We start from the raw sequence: 14064 nt of genomic DNA, 5'->3' as shown, positions 1-14064 counted from the left end.
CCCCTGACCTCCCCCGACTCAATCTCCCCCACTTCAGGGACACCCCCGCCCGTAAACCCTGCCTGCCGGTGCTCGCACTCCAAGCCTGCGGCCCCAGCGGCTCAGTAGACGTGGCACTGGCTGCTGCGGGAGCCGCCCCCCCCGCGCCGGTACCTGTTACTCCAGATGCCGTAGAGCAGCTCCACGAAAGCGAAGGAGAGGTTGAGGCAGAGGAAGAAGAACAGGTTCCGCGAGGTCTTGTCGGACAGGATGGACCTAGACAAAGGGCACAGCGATCACTCGCTGCCGCGGCCCCGGAAAGGGCAACCGCGGCGCGGGGCACGGCCAGGGCCCGGCAGCTGACAGCGTGACCCCGGGGGGCGGCCCAGCGCGAAGCCGCCGCCCCCGCCCCTTCCCTCCGCAGGTGGCGGGGTCCCTAGGGCGCCGCTCCCCGGCTTCCAGGCACAGAGCCCCCGCCGAGGCCTGGGGCCGCCGGCTCCATCCCGGCCACTGCCCCCCACCCAGCCCCGGGGAGCGCGCCCCGGGAGACCCCCCAGGCCCGGCCCCGGCCCCCGCCGCTCACCTGAACCAGCCCGAGACCTTGCTGAGCAGGTTGAACTTGGGCGGTTTGTACTCATCGTCCTTGATGGACAAAGGCAACATCTTCCGGGCGCAGACGACCCCGGCAAGGAGCGGAGCAGGCTGGGAGCGGCGCGGCTGCAGCGCCCCTTCGCCGCGCCGGGATCCGCTTCCGACACTTCCGGCACCTGCTCTGCGCCTGCGCAGGCGCCACGAGGGAGAGTGGGCGTGGCCAGAAACCCAGTTCCATGTTTGGGGGCAGAGCTAGACCAGGAGAGGCGGGCGATTGGCAGGATAATGACCCCAGACTCTAACCGGAAGGGGCGGGGATGTGTGAGGGGAAGCTGGTGTCTGAGTCTGCCGGCGTGTTCCCTTCCCGGCGGGCCCGGGTAGGCTGGGCTGTTTGTGGGGGTGCTGTGGCTCGCAGCTGAGCTCCTTTAGCCAGAGCCTGCGGAGGAGACATGCCTGTGATCGTTCCTCCTTGCTGCAGCCATTTACAGCTACACTTCTCCGTCCCGAATCCTTTCCTGGATGTTCAAAAAATGACCTTTCCTTGAGTCTGTCCTCTCTCACCACCCAGAATCCTCTGTGGTGCGCCCATAAGTACCTCCTTCCTAAATCAAAATGATCCTCTTTTTACTGCATAGCTTCGCTGCTTGACCCAGCCCCCTAGACACCGCAGCTTGAAAGCACAGTTCAGGAAAATCAATAATTTGCTTGCAGATCACTTTCATCTTTTGATAGGCGAGAGAAGCTGTATGGATCCTCCCTCCGCCAACACACACACCAGTCCAGGGACGCATTCTATACAGCAATTTCTTTAGCTATTTGATTTGTATGCATTTTATACAGCGTTCTCCGAGGCAGTCAAATCCTAACACTTTCTTGAAAGATTATGTTGTTACTAAATAAAAACTACCGAAGGTGGTTGCAAAATCCTCACTGTACTATAATATCCTACACGGTAGAATAGTATTTGTATCAGCGAAGGCGTGAATAGGTTAGATACATAGATTTCCCTTTTATTTTCTATCTAAATGAACTTCACATAATTATTATATCTTGCTTTTCTGTCTGACCCGCTATCTATAGAGAAATATTTGTATTTGAACGGGAATGAGTAAGAGATTTAATAATAGAGACTGTAAGAGAAATAAGGGAAATTTAGTTTTATACATTCTCAGGTATATTTCAAGGTGAACTTCTCCTCCCATAAAACAGATGGGTACCATCTGTGACACTGAAAACAAACACATGCAAAAAATATCTGACTCTCTGTAAGAATCAAAGCTTGATTGAAAGAAGAGTTGAGACAAACTGTTATGGTCGGGGTAAAGCATGAACTACAAATTCGAGCCTGCTGGGAGGAGGAGTGTTTTCATCCAGCAGGAAGTACTATGCCACAGAAAGGGAAGGTAATACGGGCTTGTTCCAGCCCTTCTGCTTAATCTCTTATGTTGGGATGAGGAGAGGAGGGGTTTTCTATCAATGTTGTTGACATAAAAATACAACCAGTGCAAGTTAACTGAGTTTACAAAAAATGTGCAGACTTCTTATGCTCGGTTAAAAAAATCTCCATTCTTCCTCATGTAAATCAAGGCTTAGACAAATAAGCTGCCTGGCTCACGGTCTCCAGCATTCTAGGTAAGGATACAATAAAATGCAATAATATGGAAGGTATTTTAAATTTGGACAACGATGTGAAGTGGCTATTCTTTGAATAATTTAATTTATTTGGTTTTTTTAATGAACTGTTTTCATAAAATGAATGCTGATTATTAGAATGGGTAGGGGGATACTGTGTAGGCAGAGAGACAGCAGCTTCAGAAGAATTCTTTCTTAAAAGGAGGGTTAAAATTGCATATCTTGACTTTCTCAGTATTTGTTTTGTATTTTATTTCTGTTTAAAAGAGGTAAATATTCCTTACAAAGGAAGGTTGAGTCTTTGAATATGGGAAGAAGCCCAATACCGTTGTAGTGGAATTTTATATCCTACTTTGCTGCATTGTTCAGCATATTCATACATGAAAGCACCATGATACTAATTCTAATTTAATATCTTGAATCTCGATTCATCTGTGATATCCTTATTTATCATTTACAGACCATTGTATGTCATTAAGTAAACACAAATGTACAGAAACCCAAAAGTTTTAAAATAGCACATAGCATTTATGTTTGCATTTTCAATGTGCTTTAAAATATTAACTAGTTAATCTTCACAACAATCTTGGCAAGTATCACAATGCCTGTTTTGAAAATAGGGAATCTGAGATACAATTTAAGATCCACATTTTTAAAAATTCATATTGATTTCAGCTGTATCTGTTTTCTGGAGACCATCTTGAAACACTTCTGGGATGACAAGTTCTGAGAAGCTGCAGCTCCTATTGATTTAATTAGGAATTGAACTTCCAAAAGTTAGGCACAATGGTGTCTCAAATTGGACACCCACAAATTGAGGCAACCAAACTCAGTGGTCACTTTTGAAAACGGTGTAAGTGATTTCTTCAAGGCCACACAGAATCAGAACCAGAACCTAAACTCAGGAGGTCTTGACTGCCTATCACATGTTCAGATCACTAGACTGTGCTGTAAATATACAGACTTTCCAATTTGCATTTCTATCAGTAAAGTTTATATAACCTAAAATAAGTTATTTTGTTGATATGGAAGCATAGGTTCAACAACTTAATGCTAGCTCTTCCTCTTCTAAGTTTCCATATTTCTGTTGTCCAAACATAGAAGGAGGTATCTATGTTCCTCACACAGACCGATTTAACAAAAAAAAACCCTCGCTAATTTCCTCTTAGTCTGGAGAAAAGAAGATGGGGGGAGGGGGAGAACATAACAATTTTCGAGTACATAAAAGGTTGTTACAAGAAGGAGGGTGAAAAATTGTTCTCGTTCTACGTAGTCCTGCCTTGACAGCAGGGGACTGGACTCTAGATGACCTATTGAGGTCCCTTCCCATCCTATACTTCTATGATTGGCTTCCATCCAAAATGTATGAAATGCTCACTCTGATTCACAGCAATGGAAAATGCCACCTCTGCAGTTCACAGATAGCCATAGAGTGCTCACCCTTATTATTAACTATTTGTGTTAGAGTGCTAGTTAGAGGCGCCAACAAAAATTGTGGCCCTATTGTGCTAGGCACAGTGCAAACACAGAGTGTAAATAACCCTTCCCCAAATAACTTAATTTAATAATTTAAATAGAGAGAGGGAGGGGAAGTATTTCCCTTTCTATAAAATGAGGATGCCACTAGACAGAGAGATTAAGGCCCCAATCCTGCAATGGTCTGCAGGCAGGGAGACCCCTAGTTCCTTCACTGGCACAAGTGACCTGTCCAATGTCTTATGGGAAATCTGTGACAAAACTATGAACTGAACCTGGATCTCCTGGACTGCAATCTAGTACTGTAACTACAAGACCATCCTTCCTTTCTGCTCTTCCACTTTTGCTACCATCCCACCTATCCCCTTGCCCCTGAACTTTTATTGCCATCCCCACCTAACCTGCCTTCAGATGAGATGGGAAAAATCGTAAAACCAACTGATCACCATACATGCTTCCCCTTTAACCTCTAAATCAACCAATAAACGTGCGAGATGGAGAACATGAAAGGTATGCACCGGAAAAATGGGAAACTATCACCTGAACCAGCTGTGATTATGGTAGCCTACGATGTACTGTAATGTGGACTAGTGGATACGGCATATTGGACTGAGATTGAGGACACCTGAGTTCTTTTCGTAGCTCTGTGTCACCAACCTGATGTTTCATTTTGGGCAGGTCACGTCATCTTTCTGTGCCTCTGTTTCTCTTTCCACCCTATCTTGTTTATTTAGATCGTAAGCTCGTCCAGACTACCTAGCAACACGGGGGCCTGTGTTGTTTGTAAGTGGCCTGTAAGTGTTACTGTAATACAAATAAATAATACTGCAATGAGCAGCTAAATATGCTTGAGGTAAGAACTTTTTTCTTTCTAACATACTGGTTTAGCAATGCATTTTTATAGTGGTCATGAAATCCAATGAAAACTCTTCAGCTAAACAACAGGAAAAGATGGACAGTTGCCAAGAATGTGTACATTCATCGATTGTTGAGATGAACACTTGCCTTATACACAAACATATATGATTTTGACAGGATCTTGGGTGGTCGGTGAGCAAATGCATGATCAAAAGTTACATAATTCCTTTCACCTCCAACAGATCCATACAGAATTGATTTCACCTAATCAGCACCATCCTTTAAAACAGACCAAAATAAACCCAGTCCAACTTGGCAAAAATGAGGTAAGTACATTTTTTTAAAACTAAAAGTATGACTTTATTAAATTGTTTCACCCTAATATTTTCTAAACTGGTCTATATATTATGTAATTAATTAAGTGCTTGCATTTATTGTATCCAGAGGAAAGTAACATCCCTGTAAACTTTAAATACTTTCTTTAGGGTTTTAAACATGAAGGATCATCACATGCCACCAATTTTTAAACAGAACTCCCCACTGAAATCAATGGGGGGAGGGGTGCTTCTGCTTAAGCAAAACAAAAAGCCACTCCCAGCATATCACCCACTAGTTGTTTTTTAATAATCTTTATTGATCAGTAGCAAGCTTAGAAAGTTGCATCTGACTCATATCTGTCTTGAGAATAAAAGAGAGCAAAAGTACATAACAATTTAAAAAGTTTACCTAGGATACGCATCAACAAAGAATCCTCCCTGCGTACCTGCCCTATGAGAAAGAGTGAGGTCCATGTTAATTTTACATTGAACTGACAAATATGTAGGGAGACGATTGATGAATTTTCTCTTCCCATTTCAATTTTTGTTAATAAAGATGTCATCACATCTGTAAGCTACCAGGAAGAGTTATGGGAATCCGACTACTTCGCTTCTCTTCTGTGGTGATCTTTGTCTTACTCCTTGTGGCAGGTGCTTTAATGGCTTTGCTTCCTAACATTAAAGATGACAAAATGCCCAATTTGCGAAGGGAACCAAAATCCCAGAGCCAATCCGCCTTGGATTCATTTACTCTTGTTATGCAGACATACAATAGAACTGACTTATTGTTGAAGCTCTTAAATCATTATCAAGCCATCCCCCATCTACACAAAGTGGTGGTTGTGTGGAACAATGTTGGGGAGAAGACACCAGAGGAAATGTGGAATTCCCTGGGACCCCATCCTGTACCTGTTGTCTTCAAAGTGCAGACCGTGAATCGCATGAGGAACAGACTCCAGATCTTCCCTGAATTGGAAACAAAAGGTAATGAATGCCTCATTCTTATACGTAGCATTGTTGCTAACAATATTAATTCCACTTTTCAGGACACTTATTTTATATATCACTCAGAACAACTGCATATTTTATCATTATGGAAAAAATCCCACTGACTAAATGAATCCAGAAACCTCTGAATCCAGCAGATGTTGAGCAATTCTACTTAGCAGAAAACAGCGGCAGGGAAGATGTAAGCAGCAGGACAAATGGAGATCCTGTAGCATGGATGTTAGATACCCTCTGCCCCTCGGAGGCTGTATTAGAAGCACTGGGTGGAGGAGAGAATGGGAGGAGGGCGCTTGCTGTACTCATGGAAATGTGACTGCTATCTCAGTTTCCTCTTTCAGGCAAAGGTGACTAGATTAGCTTTCCAGCCAAATCCAAAATTCCTCCCTAATCCAACAAAACTAACATTAAAAAAAGTCCAAATCAGTACAGGGGTTCACATGCCTTCTTCTACAGCAGGGGCGGGCAAACATTTTGGCTTGAGGGCCACATTGGGTTTCCAAAATTGTATGGAGGGCCGGTTAGGGGATACTGTGCCTCCCCGAACAGCCAGGCGTGGCCCGACCCTCCCTGCTTCTCGCCCCCTGACGGCCCCCCCGGGACTTCTGCCCCATCCACCCCTCCCTGTTCCCTGACTGCCCCCCGCCTCTCCCCATCCAACCCCTCCTCTCATTCCTGACTGCCCCCCGGGACTCCTGACACTATTCAACCCCCCTGTTCCCTGCCTTCTGACCACCCCCCAAACTCCCCTGCTCTCTATCCAACCCCCCCAATCCCTGTCCCCATACCACGCTGCCTGGAGCACCGGTGGCTGGCGGCACTACAGCCGCGGTGCCCAGAGCACCAGGACAGGCAGCCATGCTGCCCGGCTGGAGCCAGCCACACCACCGCGCAGCACAGAGTACCGGGTCAGGCCACAGCTCTGCAGCTGCGTGGCAAGGCAAGAGCTCACAGCCCCGCCGCCCAGAGCATTGTGCTGGCGGTGCAGTGAGCTGAGGCTGCGCGGGAGGGGGGACAGCAGGGGAGGGGCCGGGGGCTAGCCTCCTGGGCCAGGAGCTTGGGGGCCTGGCAGGAGGGTCCTGCGGCCCAGATGTGGTCCGTGGGCCGTAGTTTGCCCATCTCTGTTCTACGGCCCTTTGGTGGAAATCCAAAAGCATATGCTGCTCTCTATATTCCCTCCTTAGCCCAGTCTGATTCTTTAGCCCAAATCACTGCTTCTTCTCCAGGTATTTTTCCCTGCCCTTTGGCTTTTCATCCAGGCCTCTTCCTCAACTTTTTGCAGGAGAGACCCAACAACAAGTCCTGTTTCCTTCAAGTAAAAAGATGCATACATCCCACCTCTTTTGTGGTCTCTTTCTTGTTTGTATAAAGGAAACTTTTATTTCACTACCCCCTATGCTAGCATACATTGCTACTCAACCTAAAATTCCCAGAAAGCCTCTGATCACTACAGCCCCCAGAATGCCCTGCTGCTTAATCAGGGTTGCACTGAGCCATACCATTGCCTTAAAGGGCTCAGCACACCACTATGTTTCCTCCCTGAGGAACTGACCTACTTGCATCCTGCTTTCACCTCTACATGCAGCATGTTTTCAGATTCTAGGATCTCATACAAGGCTAGAAAGGACCACAAAATCATCTAGTCTGATTCCCTGTATATAGGCTACCCATCAACTCCACCCAGCACTCACATACCAAACCCAACAACTGAAATTCGATCATAGTATTACACATGAAACTAGACTATTACATGTGACAGGGAGATAACAAGAGCGACAGAGGTGCATGAATGCCTAAGACTTCTGCAATGTCAGGAAACAGATTAAGTGAGATATACCCAGTTAATCCCTGCAGTTGACTGCATCCCATGCTGCAGAGGAAGGTGAACCCTTCCCCCCCCCCCACCACCACCCTGCCCAAGATCACCAGAGATTGGAAGCAACAGGCCTTATCCTGCAATTAATAAGAGGGAATTTTTGCCTATATAATATGCTACTTTTGCCTGTCTAGGTCCCAGAGAAATGGTATGGAAATACTTATGTCTTGGTGTTTCCTTGATGTTAAGAAATAATTATTATGTGGAAGATCATATTGTCCGGTATGATGGATTATATGGGATCTGATTTTTTCCCTTGATTTTTATAGTTGTCCTTTACACAGTATTAAAAAGCTATTAGGACTGCAACCTGACCTGCAATTAGTAAAGTCTGTTGTATTCCTTTGCCAACCGCTCTTCCCGCTCTCCCCCCCCCCTAGATTTTCCACTGCATAGCTGTTCAGCTACACAACTTTTAATGCTACAGTGATAGTTTGTGATTGATGATAGCAATAATGTGCTAAAAATTATGTGTGCTTCAGGTCAATTAAACATCTGTTAGAATTGCAAAGTTAAACATCCTTTTTCCTGTAACCTTAATATCTAAGTATACGTTTTCAGCCTAGTGCATGGTGATTTAGCTATACAGCTCATCCTAATGTTCATAGGAGATGTCTGGCTAGCTTGTCATTGCATATAGCACAGGTAAATTCTCACATACAGGCAGTCCTCGGACTTACGACACAATTGGTTCTTGAAAATTGCGTCGTAAATTGAAACAGCGTAACTCGGAACTGCAATCCACTCCATTGCGGACCGAGGGTCGTAAAGTCAAAACCAATGGTCGTAAGTCGAATCAGGGTGTCAATCTAGAAGCGTCGTATGTGCCCTTTGTCGTAAGTCGAAGATCATAAAGTTGAGGACTGCCTGTATTTATCACTTAATGATTTTAAATTTTTCTTTACCTGAATTAAAAAATTAAAATGTCTTTTTCCTCTCTTCAGCTGTTTTAATGATGGATGATGACACACTGATTAGTGCCTATGACCTTGCTTTTGCCTTCTCTGTTTGGCAGGTAATGTTTATATATTGCATCCTGCATATTTATAATGGAGTTTATATCAATTTTACTAAATGGAAAGATTAAATCAGTTCATTGTTGCTATTTCTAGGACATGCTGTTATCATCTGTCATATAGATGATCAGCTAAATTCTAAAAGGCAAGACACTGAAGAATAATATTTTAATGATACAAAATTACAGACTGCAGGTATAAGCAATGTTTTTACCATTCCTCTGCTTAAAAAGCAAATTACTAAGTCACAGATATCAGAAAATCTAATTGGTTAAATGCAGCAGAGAAAATTTAATTTGATCTGAAAGCTGTGCACCAGAAATCAATAATAATATTTCTCTTGACTGTGTAGAGATTATCTGTAGGCTTATTTTTGATCCCAAATGCATGAATGCAAATTAACTTTGGCCAGATGTTACTTGGCACTGTATGACGTGGAGTGAAGCAGTGTATCAGTTTCTGCTGGTCATTTTGTATTAACTTGCAACAAACTCCATGTGGTGCAGGCCAGCGGACCGCAGAGCTGATTACACCTCTACCCCGATATAACGCTGTCCTCGGGAGCCAAAAAATCTTACTGCTTTATAGGTGAAGCCGCGTTATATCGAACTTGCTTTGATCCGCCGGAGTGCACAGCCCCACCCCCCCGGAGCACTGCTTTACCGTGTTATATCCAAATTTGTGTTATATCAGGTCGCATTATATCGGGGTAGAGGTGTATTTTATATTATCTGCATCTTTCATATCAATTAATTTGCACCTCTATCAATAATAGCCTCATAAGGGATTCTTATATTAAGAGGTTTTGTACTGGTGTATTGATTAACATTTTGATTGTAGTGCGGAGCTTTAATTTTGCTATCTTTTGATTTTTCTTACAGCAATTTCCAGATCAGATAGTGGGATTTGTTCCTAGAAAGCATGTTTCCACTTCTTCAGGTATATACAGTTATGGCAGCTTTGAATTGCAGACACCTGGATTTGGAAATGGGGATCAGTACTCCATGGTTCTCATAGGAGCAGCATTCTTTCACAGTGGATACCTAGAACTCTTTCAAAAGCAGCCTGATGCTGTTCACACTTTGATAGATGAAACTCAAAACTGTGATGATATTGTTATGAATTTTCTAGTGGCCAAGCATACTGGAAAGCCTTCAGGAGTGTTCGTGAAACCTGTTGACATAAGGAATTTAGAAAAAGAGACTAACAGTGGTTATTCCGGAATGTGGCACCGAGCAGAGCACTTGCTACAAAGATCTTACTGTCTAAATAAATTGGTTAATATTTATAACAGTATGCCATTAAAATATTCTAACATTATGATTTCTCAGTTTGGGTTCCCTAATTATGCCAATCACAAGAATAAAATGTAAGAATGTATAATAAAGGGGTATAAGTTACACATCAAACAGTAAATTCAAGTCAGTGTAAGTTAAATGCTGAGGGACCAGAAGAAGGCATGCATTACTCCAGCTTGTCCTCCTTTACACATAGCCTCTGAATTTTGCCCACAGTATTTTCTTTCCCCAGTGTAAGTTATTGGAAAGTATAAAGAACAGTGTGTGTGTAATGTTCACTTATCATAAAACCACCTTCATCTCTTAATACTTGAGAAACTCTTATTGTCAAAATTACAGGGCTAGACCTTCAAAAGCATGTGCAGAAAAATGTACAATCACTTGTTGCACGCATATGAAGAACTTAATTTCTATTTCTTTAGAATATATTTACCCAATCAAATGATATTTTGGCATATTTGTGTTGTTTATATATATACAGGTCTGTCTCATCTTACGCGGGGGTTCTGTTCCGTGGTTAGTGCGTAAAGCGAAAACCGCATATAACCAAAACCCCATTGAGTTCAATGGCGGGTGAAATCGCCCGCACTACAGGTATAGTATTAAAACTGTTGTTTTTCTCTCTCTTTTTTTTTTTTTTTTTTTTGCCGACTGCGTAAAGTTGAAATCGCGCATGTTAAATGTGCATAAGATGCAACAGACCTGTATGTTATGAGACTGTTCTATTTTTCTCAACAATTCCTAGCGAAAACTTTTAAGGGCTACACTGAGCTGTTTGCAAGGGTATTAGACCTGGTTATAAAACTCCTCAAAGCTTGTATGTTAACTACTGTTCTTCAGTGTGAAATGTTCCTGAGATTGCAATCAAACCATAAGCCTAACAAAGTCATGGAACAAAGCACAGTCTCAGTATCAAACATCTCTAGGAGCCTCACCTACAACACTGGCCACTGAGGGGTTATGGAGCATGATGTTGCTGATACCGCCTTTTTTCCTATCATTACTTTGCCCACAGTCACTGGAATGCTGCTCAGGAACTGAAAGGTAAAAGTTCTAATTGCTAACTTGGGAAAGATAATGAACATGGAAAGCATATATCATAAGAAATGTAGCTTATGTTACCACATATGCAGCCAAAAGAGACAGGTGCCATATTTACCATTTACTACAGCCTTTAGAACTTACTCTTATATCAGTATTTTGCATATACAGTAGAACCTCAGAGTTATAAATGCCTCGGGAATGGAGGTTGTTCGTAACTCTGAAATGTTCCTAACTGAACAAAACATTATGGTTGTTCTTTCAAAAGTTTACAGCTGAACATTGATTTAGTACAGCTTTGAAACTTTGCTATGCAGAAGAAAAATGCTGCTTTCCCTTTATTTTTTTTAGTAGTTTACGTTTAACGCTGTACTGTATTTGCTTTTTTTTTTTTGGTCTCTGCTGCTGCCTGATTGTGTACTTCCGGTTCCAAATGAGGTATGTGGTTGACTGGTCAATTCGTAACTCTGAGGTTCTATTGTACATTATGTTGGAGAAGTGTGCCTGAAAAGCCACTCATATTTTAAAAAGAATGTTTTAAGTATAATTGTTGGTAGTAACTATAGATATATTTTATGTCTGTCTAGCTGTTTTGCATCTGATCCAGAAGGTATATTTTATAAGCGTACAGGTCTACTTTATTTTGTTTTACTGTTTGAACTGAATATATTCTATTTTTATTTCCTTCACCTGTTTTCAAATGGCAAAGCTAATAAACATCTATGATAAAAATAAAATGTCGTGTAGTTAATGGAGACATTAGGAAATATGTTGTAGGCTACACACCTGCACTGGCGAGGACTGGACTAGATGACTTGTTGGGTCTTTTCAGTCTCTGAATTCTCTGGTCATACCTACATTAAATGGACTTGTTACCATCGGCTGTTATCAGCTTGGGACTGCTGAACTAGTACTGGAAACATTTAAAATGTTAGGGTATATAGGACAAAACCATTATAAAAAATATTCTTGAGACGTAGAAGAAATAATCTATGGCAATGTAATTTAGACACTGACAGATCACTGAGCCTTGGTGGAACCAAGTTTCAGAACTAAAAAGGAGTTAGTCCCATCTACACTAGCAGTAAAAATTGTTCTAAATGCTGGTTCAAGGGGATCTATAGCAGACAACCATTGTCAGGAATGAGTCATTTTCCTAGTGTAGACATGGTTTGTGACTATCATTCTTGTAATAGGTTAGCTGAGCAAAAAGGACTCTTAGGTAATGTCAGAAGTTCTTTACAAGTAGGCTGATTATGACCATGCTTTTTACAGTTGTTCTATTAGTTGTAGTATAGGATTTGTTTTATATACAGTGTAATCTTCTTAGCCTTAGCAGTTGTCAAATTTTAAGTGGCAAAGTATGTTTTAATGTGAAGACTAAAACTCTGCTTACTGCTCTTGTTGGAGTAATCAAAGTAGATTTAATGATCACACAACAATGATAAATAGTTTATGCATATCTGTGGTCTTTCTACCAATGCAGACCTCCTTGCAGTAACTCACTGTGCATTGCTTGCTTATTGTTGCTTCTGTGACTTTTTTCTTTTCTGTATCAGTTGTCAATTAATAAAATAAGTGTTCATACTAGTAAATTAACTTGTAGCATTGTTATACAAATTATATACGTATGTACTTATGGTACTATTGGCAAAGTTTTCAAGTGTTAGGTACCTAAGCTGTGCCCACAAAATTGGTGTACAAACCCACCCCACCTAACAAATCTTGCCTTTCTGCACGCAGTTTGGGCAAATAGGTGCAATATGTACCCAAAGGGTTAGGCCCCCCCATTTGAAAATTTGGCAGTAAGCATCTGGTTTAAACATAGTAGTTGAAGAAAATTAAAATCTCATGCTGCAACTCTTGCCCTAAGTCATCCTCCTGTGCCTAGGAATTCAAAGTGTTACTGCTATATCTTCCTTCAATTGGTATGGGTAGTAGCTCCATTTGCCATATATTGAAGTTCCACAAGGGAAGATAACTCTTAGTATACTGCACGTCTTAAGCGCAATGAGCAGTGTAAAATTTACATTTTAGCCTTAACTGCATCTTCTCATGTTTGTCAAACCCAGACCACCTACCTCTCCCAAGAAAAAAAAAAAATATATAGGGAGAAGGGGCTCTTCCTGGACTGATGATCAGGGCAAGAAGCCCTACCCAGCAGCGTATTATCGCCTAGGCCAACAAGGCCTAGGCCTAGGGCGACAAATTTGCAGGGGTGGCAAATTTAAAATAGCAGTCCAGCATTTTTGTAATCGCGGCATCGCGTGCCGCAATTCTACCAATCATGATAGCGCATATTGAAACCACCAATGACGGCGCGACGGTGATGCCATTTAGTAAACAACATACTCGGGACTGGAGTCGCAACAATCCTAAGCGTTAATTAACAATATGACCGGAAGGAAGAAATTAAGTGGTTCTCAGTTAAAAAAAAAAATGCTATACAGAAGAAAGAAAGGGAAAATGAAATGATAGCAAAAATGCGCAAAATTGATTCCTTTGTTGTATCAGTTAGTGCCGACAGTGAGACAGAAAAAAAAGTTGAAAGAAGTAGTGAAGTAAAAAGTGAAAATATTGGTGTTGATATTGAAAATATTGATGTGTATAAAGTACATATTAAAACTAATGAAGAAATTCCGGCTGTGGTTAGTGTTGAAGAAAATGTTCCAAATACTAGCGTATCAGAGACTACCGGGAATCATGTTGATCTGGATATCTTTGACAATACTGCAGAGATTTGCGAATCACATCATTCAGAAATTCAATCTGACATTGGAATATAAGTGACAACCCAGCCCAATGGATATTGAATGATGCTACAATTGAGTATTTATCAACGCATGGTATTAAACAAAATATCAATAGTCATTTTACTAACTCAAAAAGACAATATACTGATAAAATGCATGTTCTAACAAAAAATGTGTTTGAACGACATCTTTTAAACAGTGAAGTAAAGCCATGGCAATATC

The 14064-nt window shown here is 42.0% G+C and overlaps 2 protein-coding genes across 5 annotated transcripts in view; one reads left to right on the top strand and one right to left on the bottom strand.

Annotated features, from left to right (window-relative positions):
* SLC30A7 (solute carrier family 30 member 7) overlaps window positions 1-771 on the bottom strand; it is a 51539-nt gene extending 50768 nt beyond the window's left edge. Inside the window, exons 1-2 of one of the 3 annotated variants that reach the window (XM_005300893.4) lie at window positions 563-771; window positions 154-255 (exon numbers count right to left, since the gene is read on the bottom strand). In XM_005300893.4, coding sequence (XP_005300950.1) covers window positions 154-255; window positions 563-642 — 182 coding nt within the window. In that variant the 5' untranslated portion in view covers window positions 643-771. The remainder of the gene's footprint in view (window positions 1-153; window positions 256-562) is intronic. The other 2 variants (XM_065554286.1, XM_065554285.1) reach the window with 2 other exon arrangements.
* Window positions 772-1841: 1070 nt separating this feature from the next.
* EXTL2 (exostosin like glycosyltransferase 2) lies at window positions 1842-12688 on the top strand. Of its 2 annotated transcripts, none has more exons than XM_042840636.2 (5): window positions 1842-1973; window positions 4779-4862; window positions 5410-5837; window positions 8679-8749; window positions 9632-12688. In XM_042840636.2, the coding sequence occupies exons 2-5, from the start codon at window positions 4858-4860 to the stop codon at window positions 10121-10123; spliced, it is 996 nt and encodes a 331-aa protein (XP_042696570.1). In that variant the 5' UTR covers window positions 1842-1973; window positions 4779-4857; the 3' UTR covers window positions 10124-12688. The 2 variants fall into 2 exon arrangements, with proteins under 2 accessions (XP_042696570.1, XP_005300946.1); XM_005300889.5 differs by having other exon boundaries at window positions 1939-2202.
* The last annotated feature ends 1376 nt before the right edge of the window (window positions 12689-14064 follow it).

This window comes from Chrysemys picta, chromosome 8 (assembly GCF_011386835.1).
Source record: "Chrysemys picta bellii isolate R12L10 chromosome 8, ASM1138683v2, whole genome shotgun sequence".
NCBI lineage: Eukaryota > Metazoa > Chordata > Testudines > Emydidae > Chrysemys > Chrysemys picta.
The sequence above is the reverse complement of the archived record's forward strand: the minus strand, read 5'-3'. Positions and strand labels throughout refer to the sequence as shown.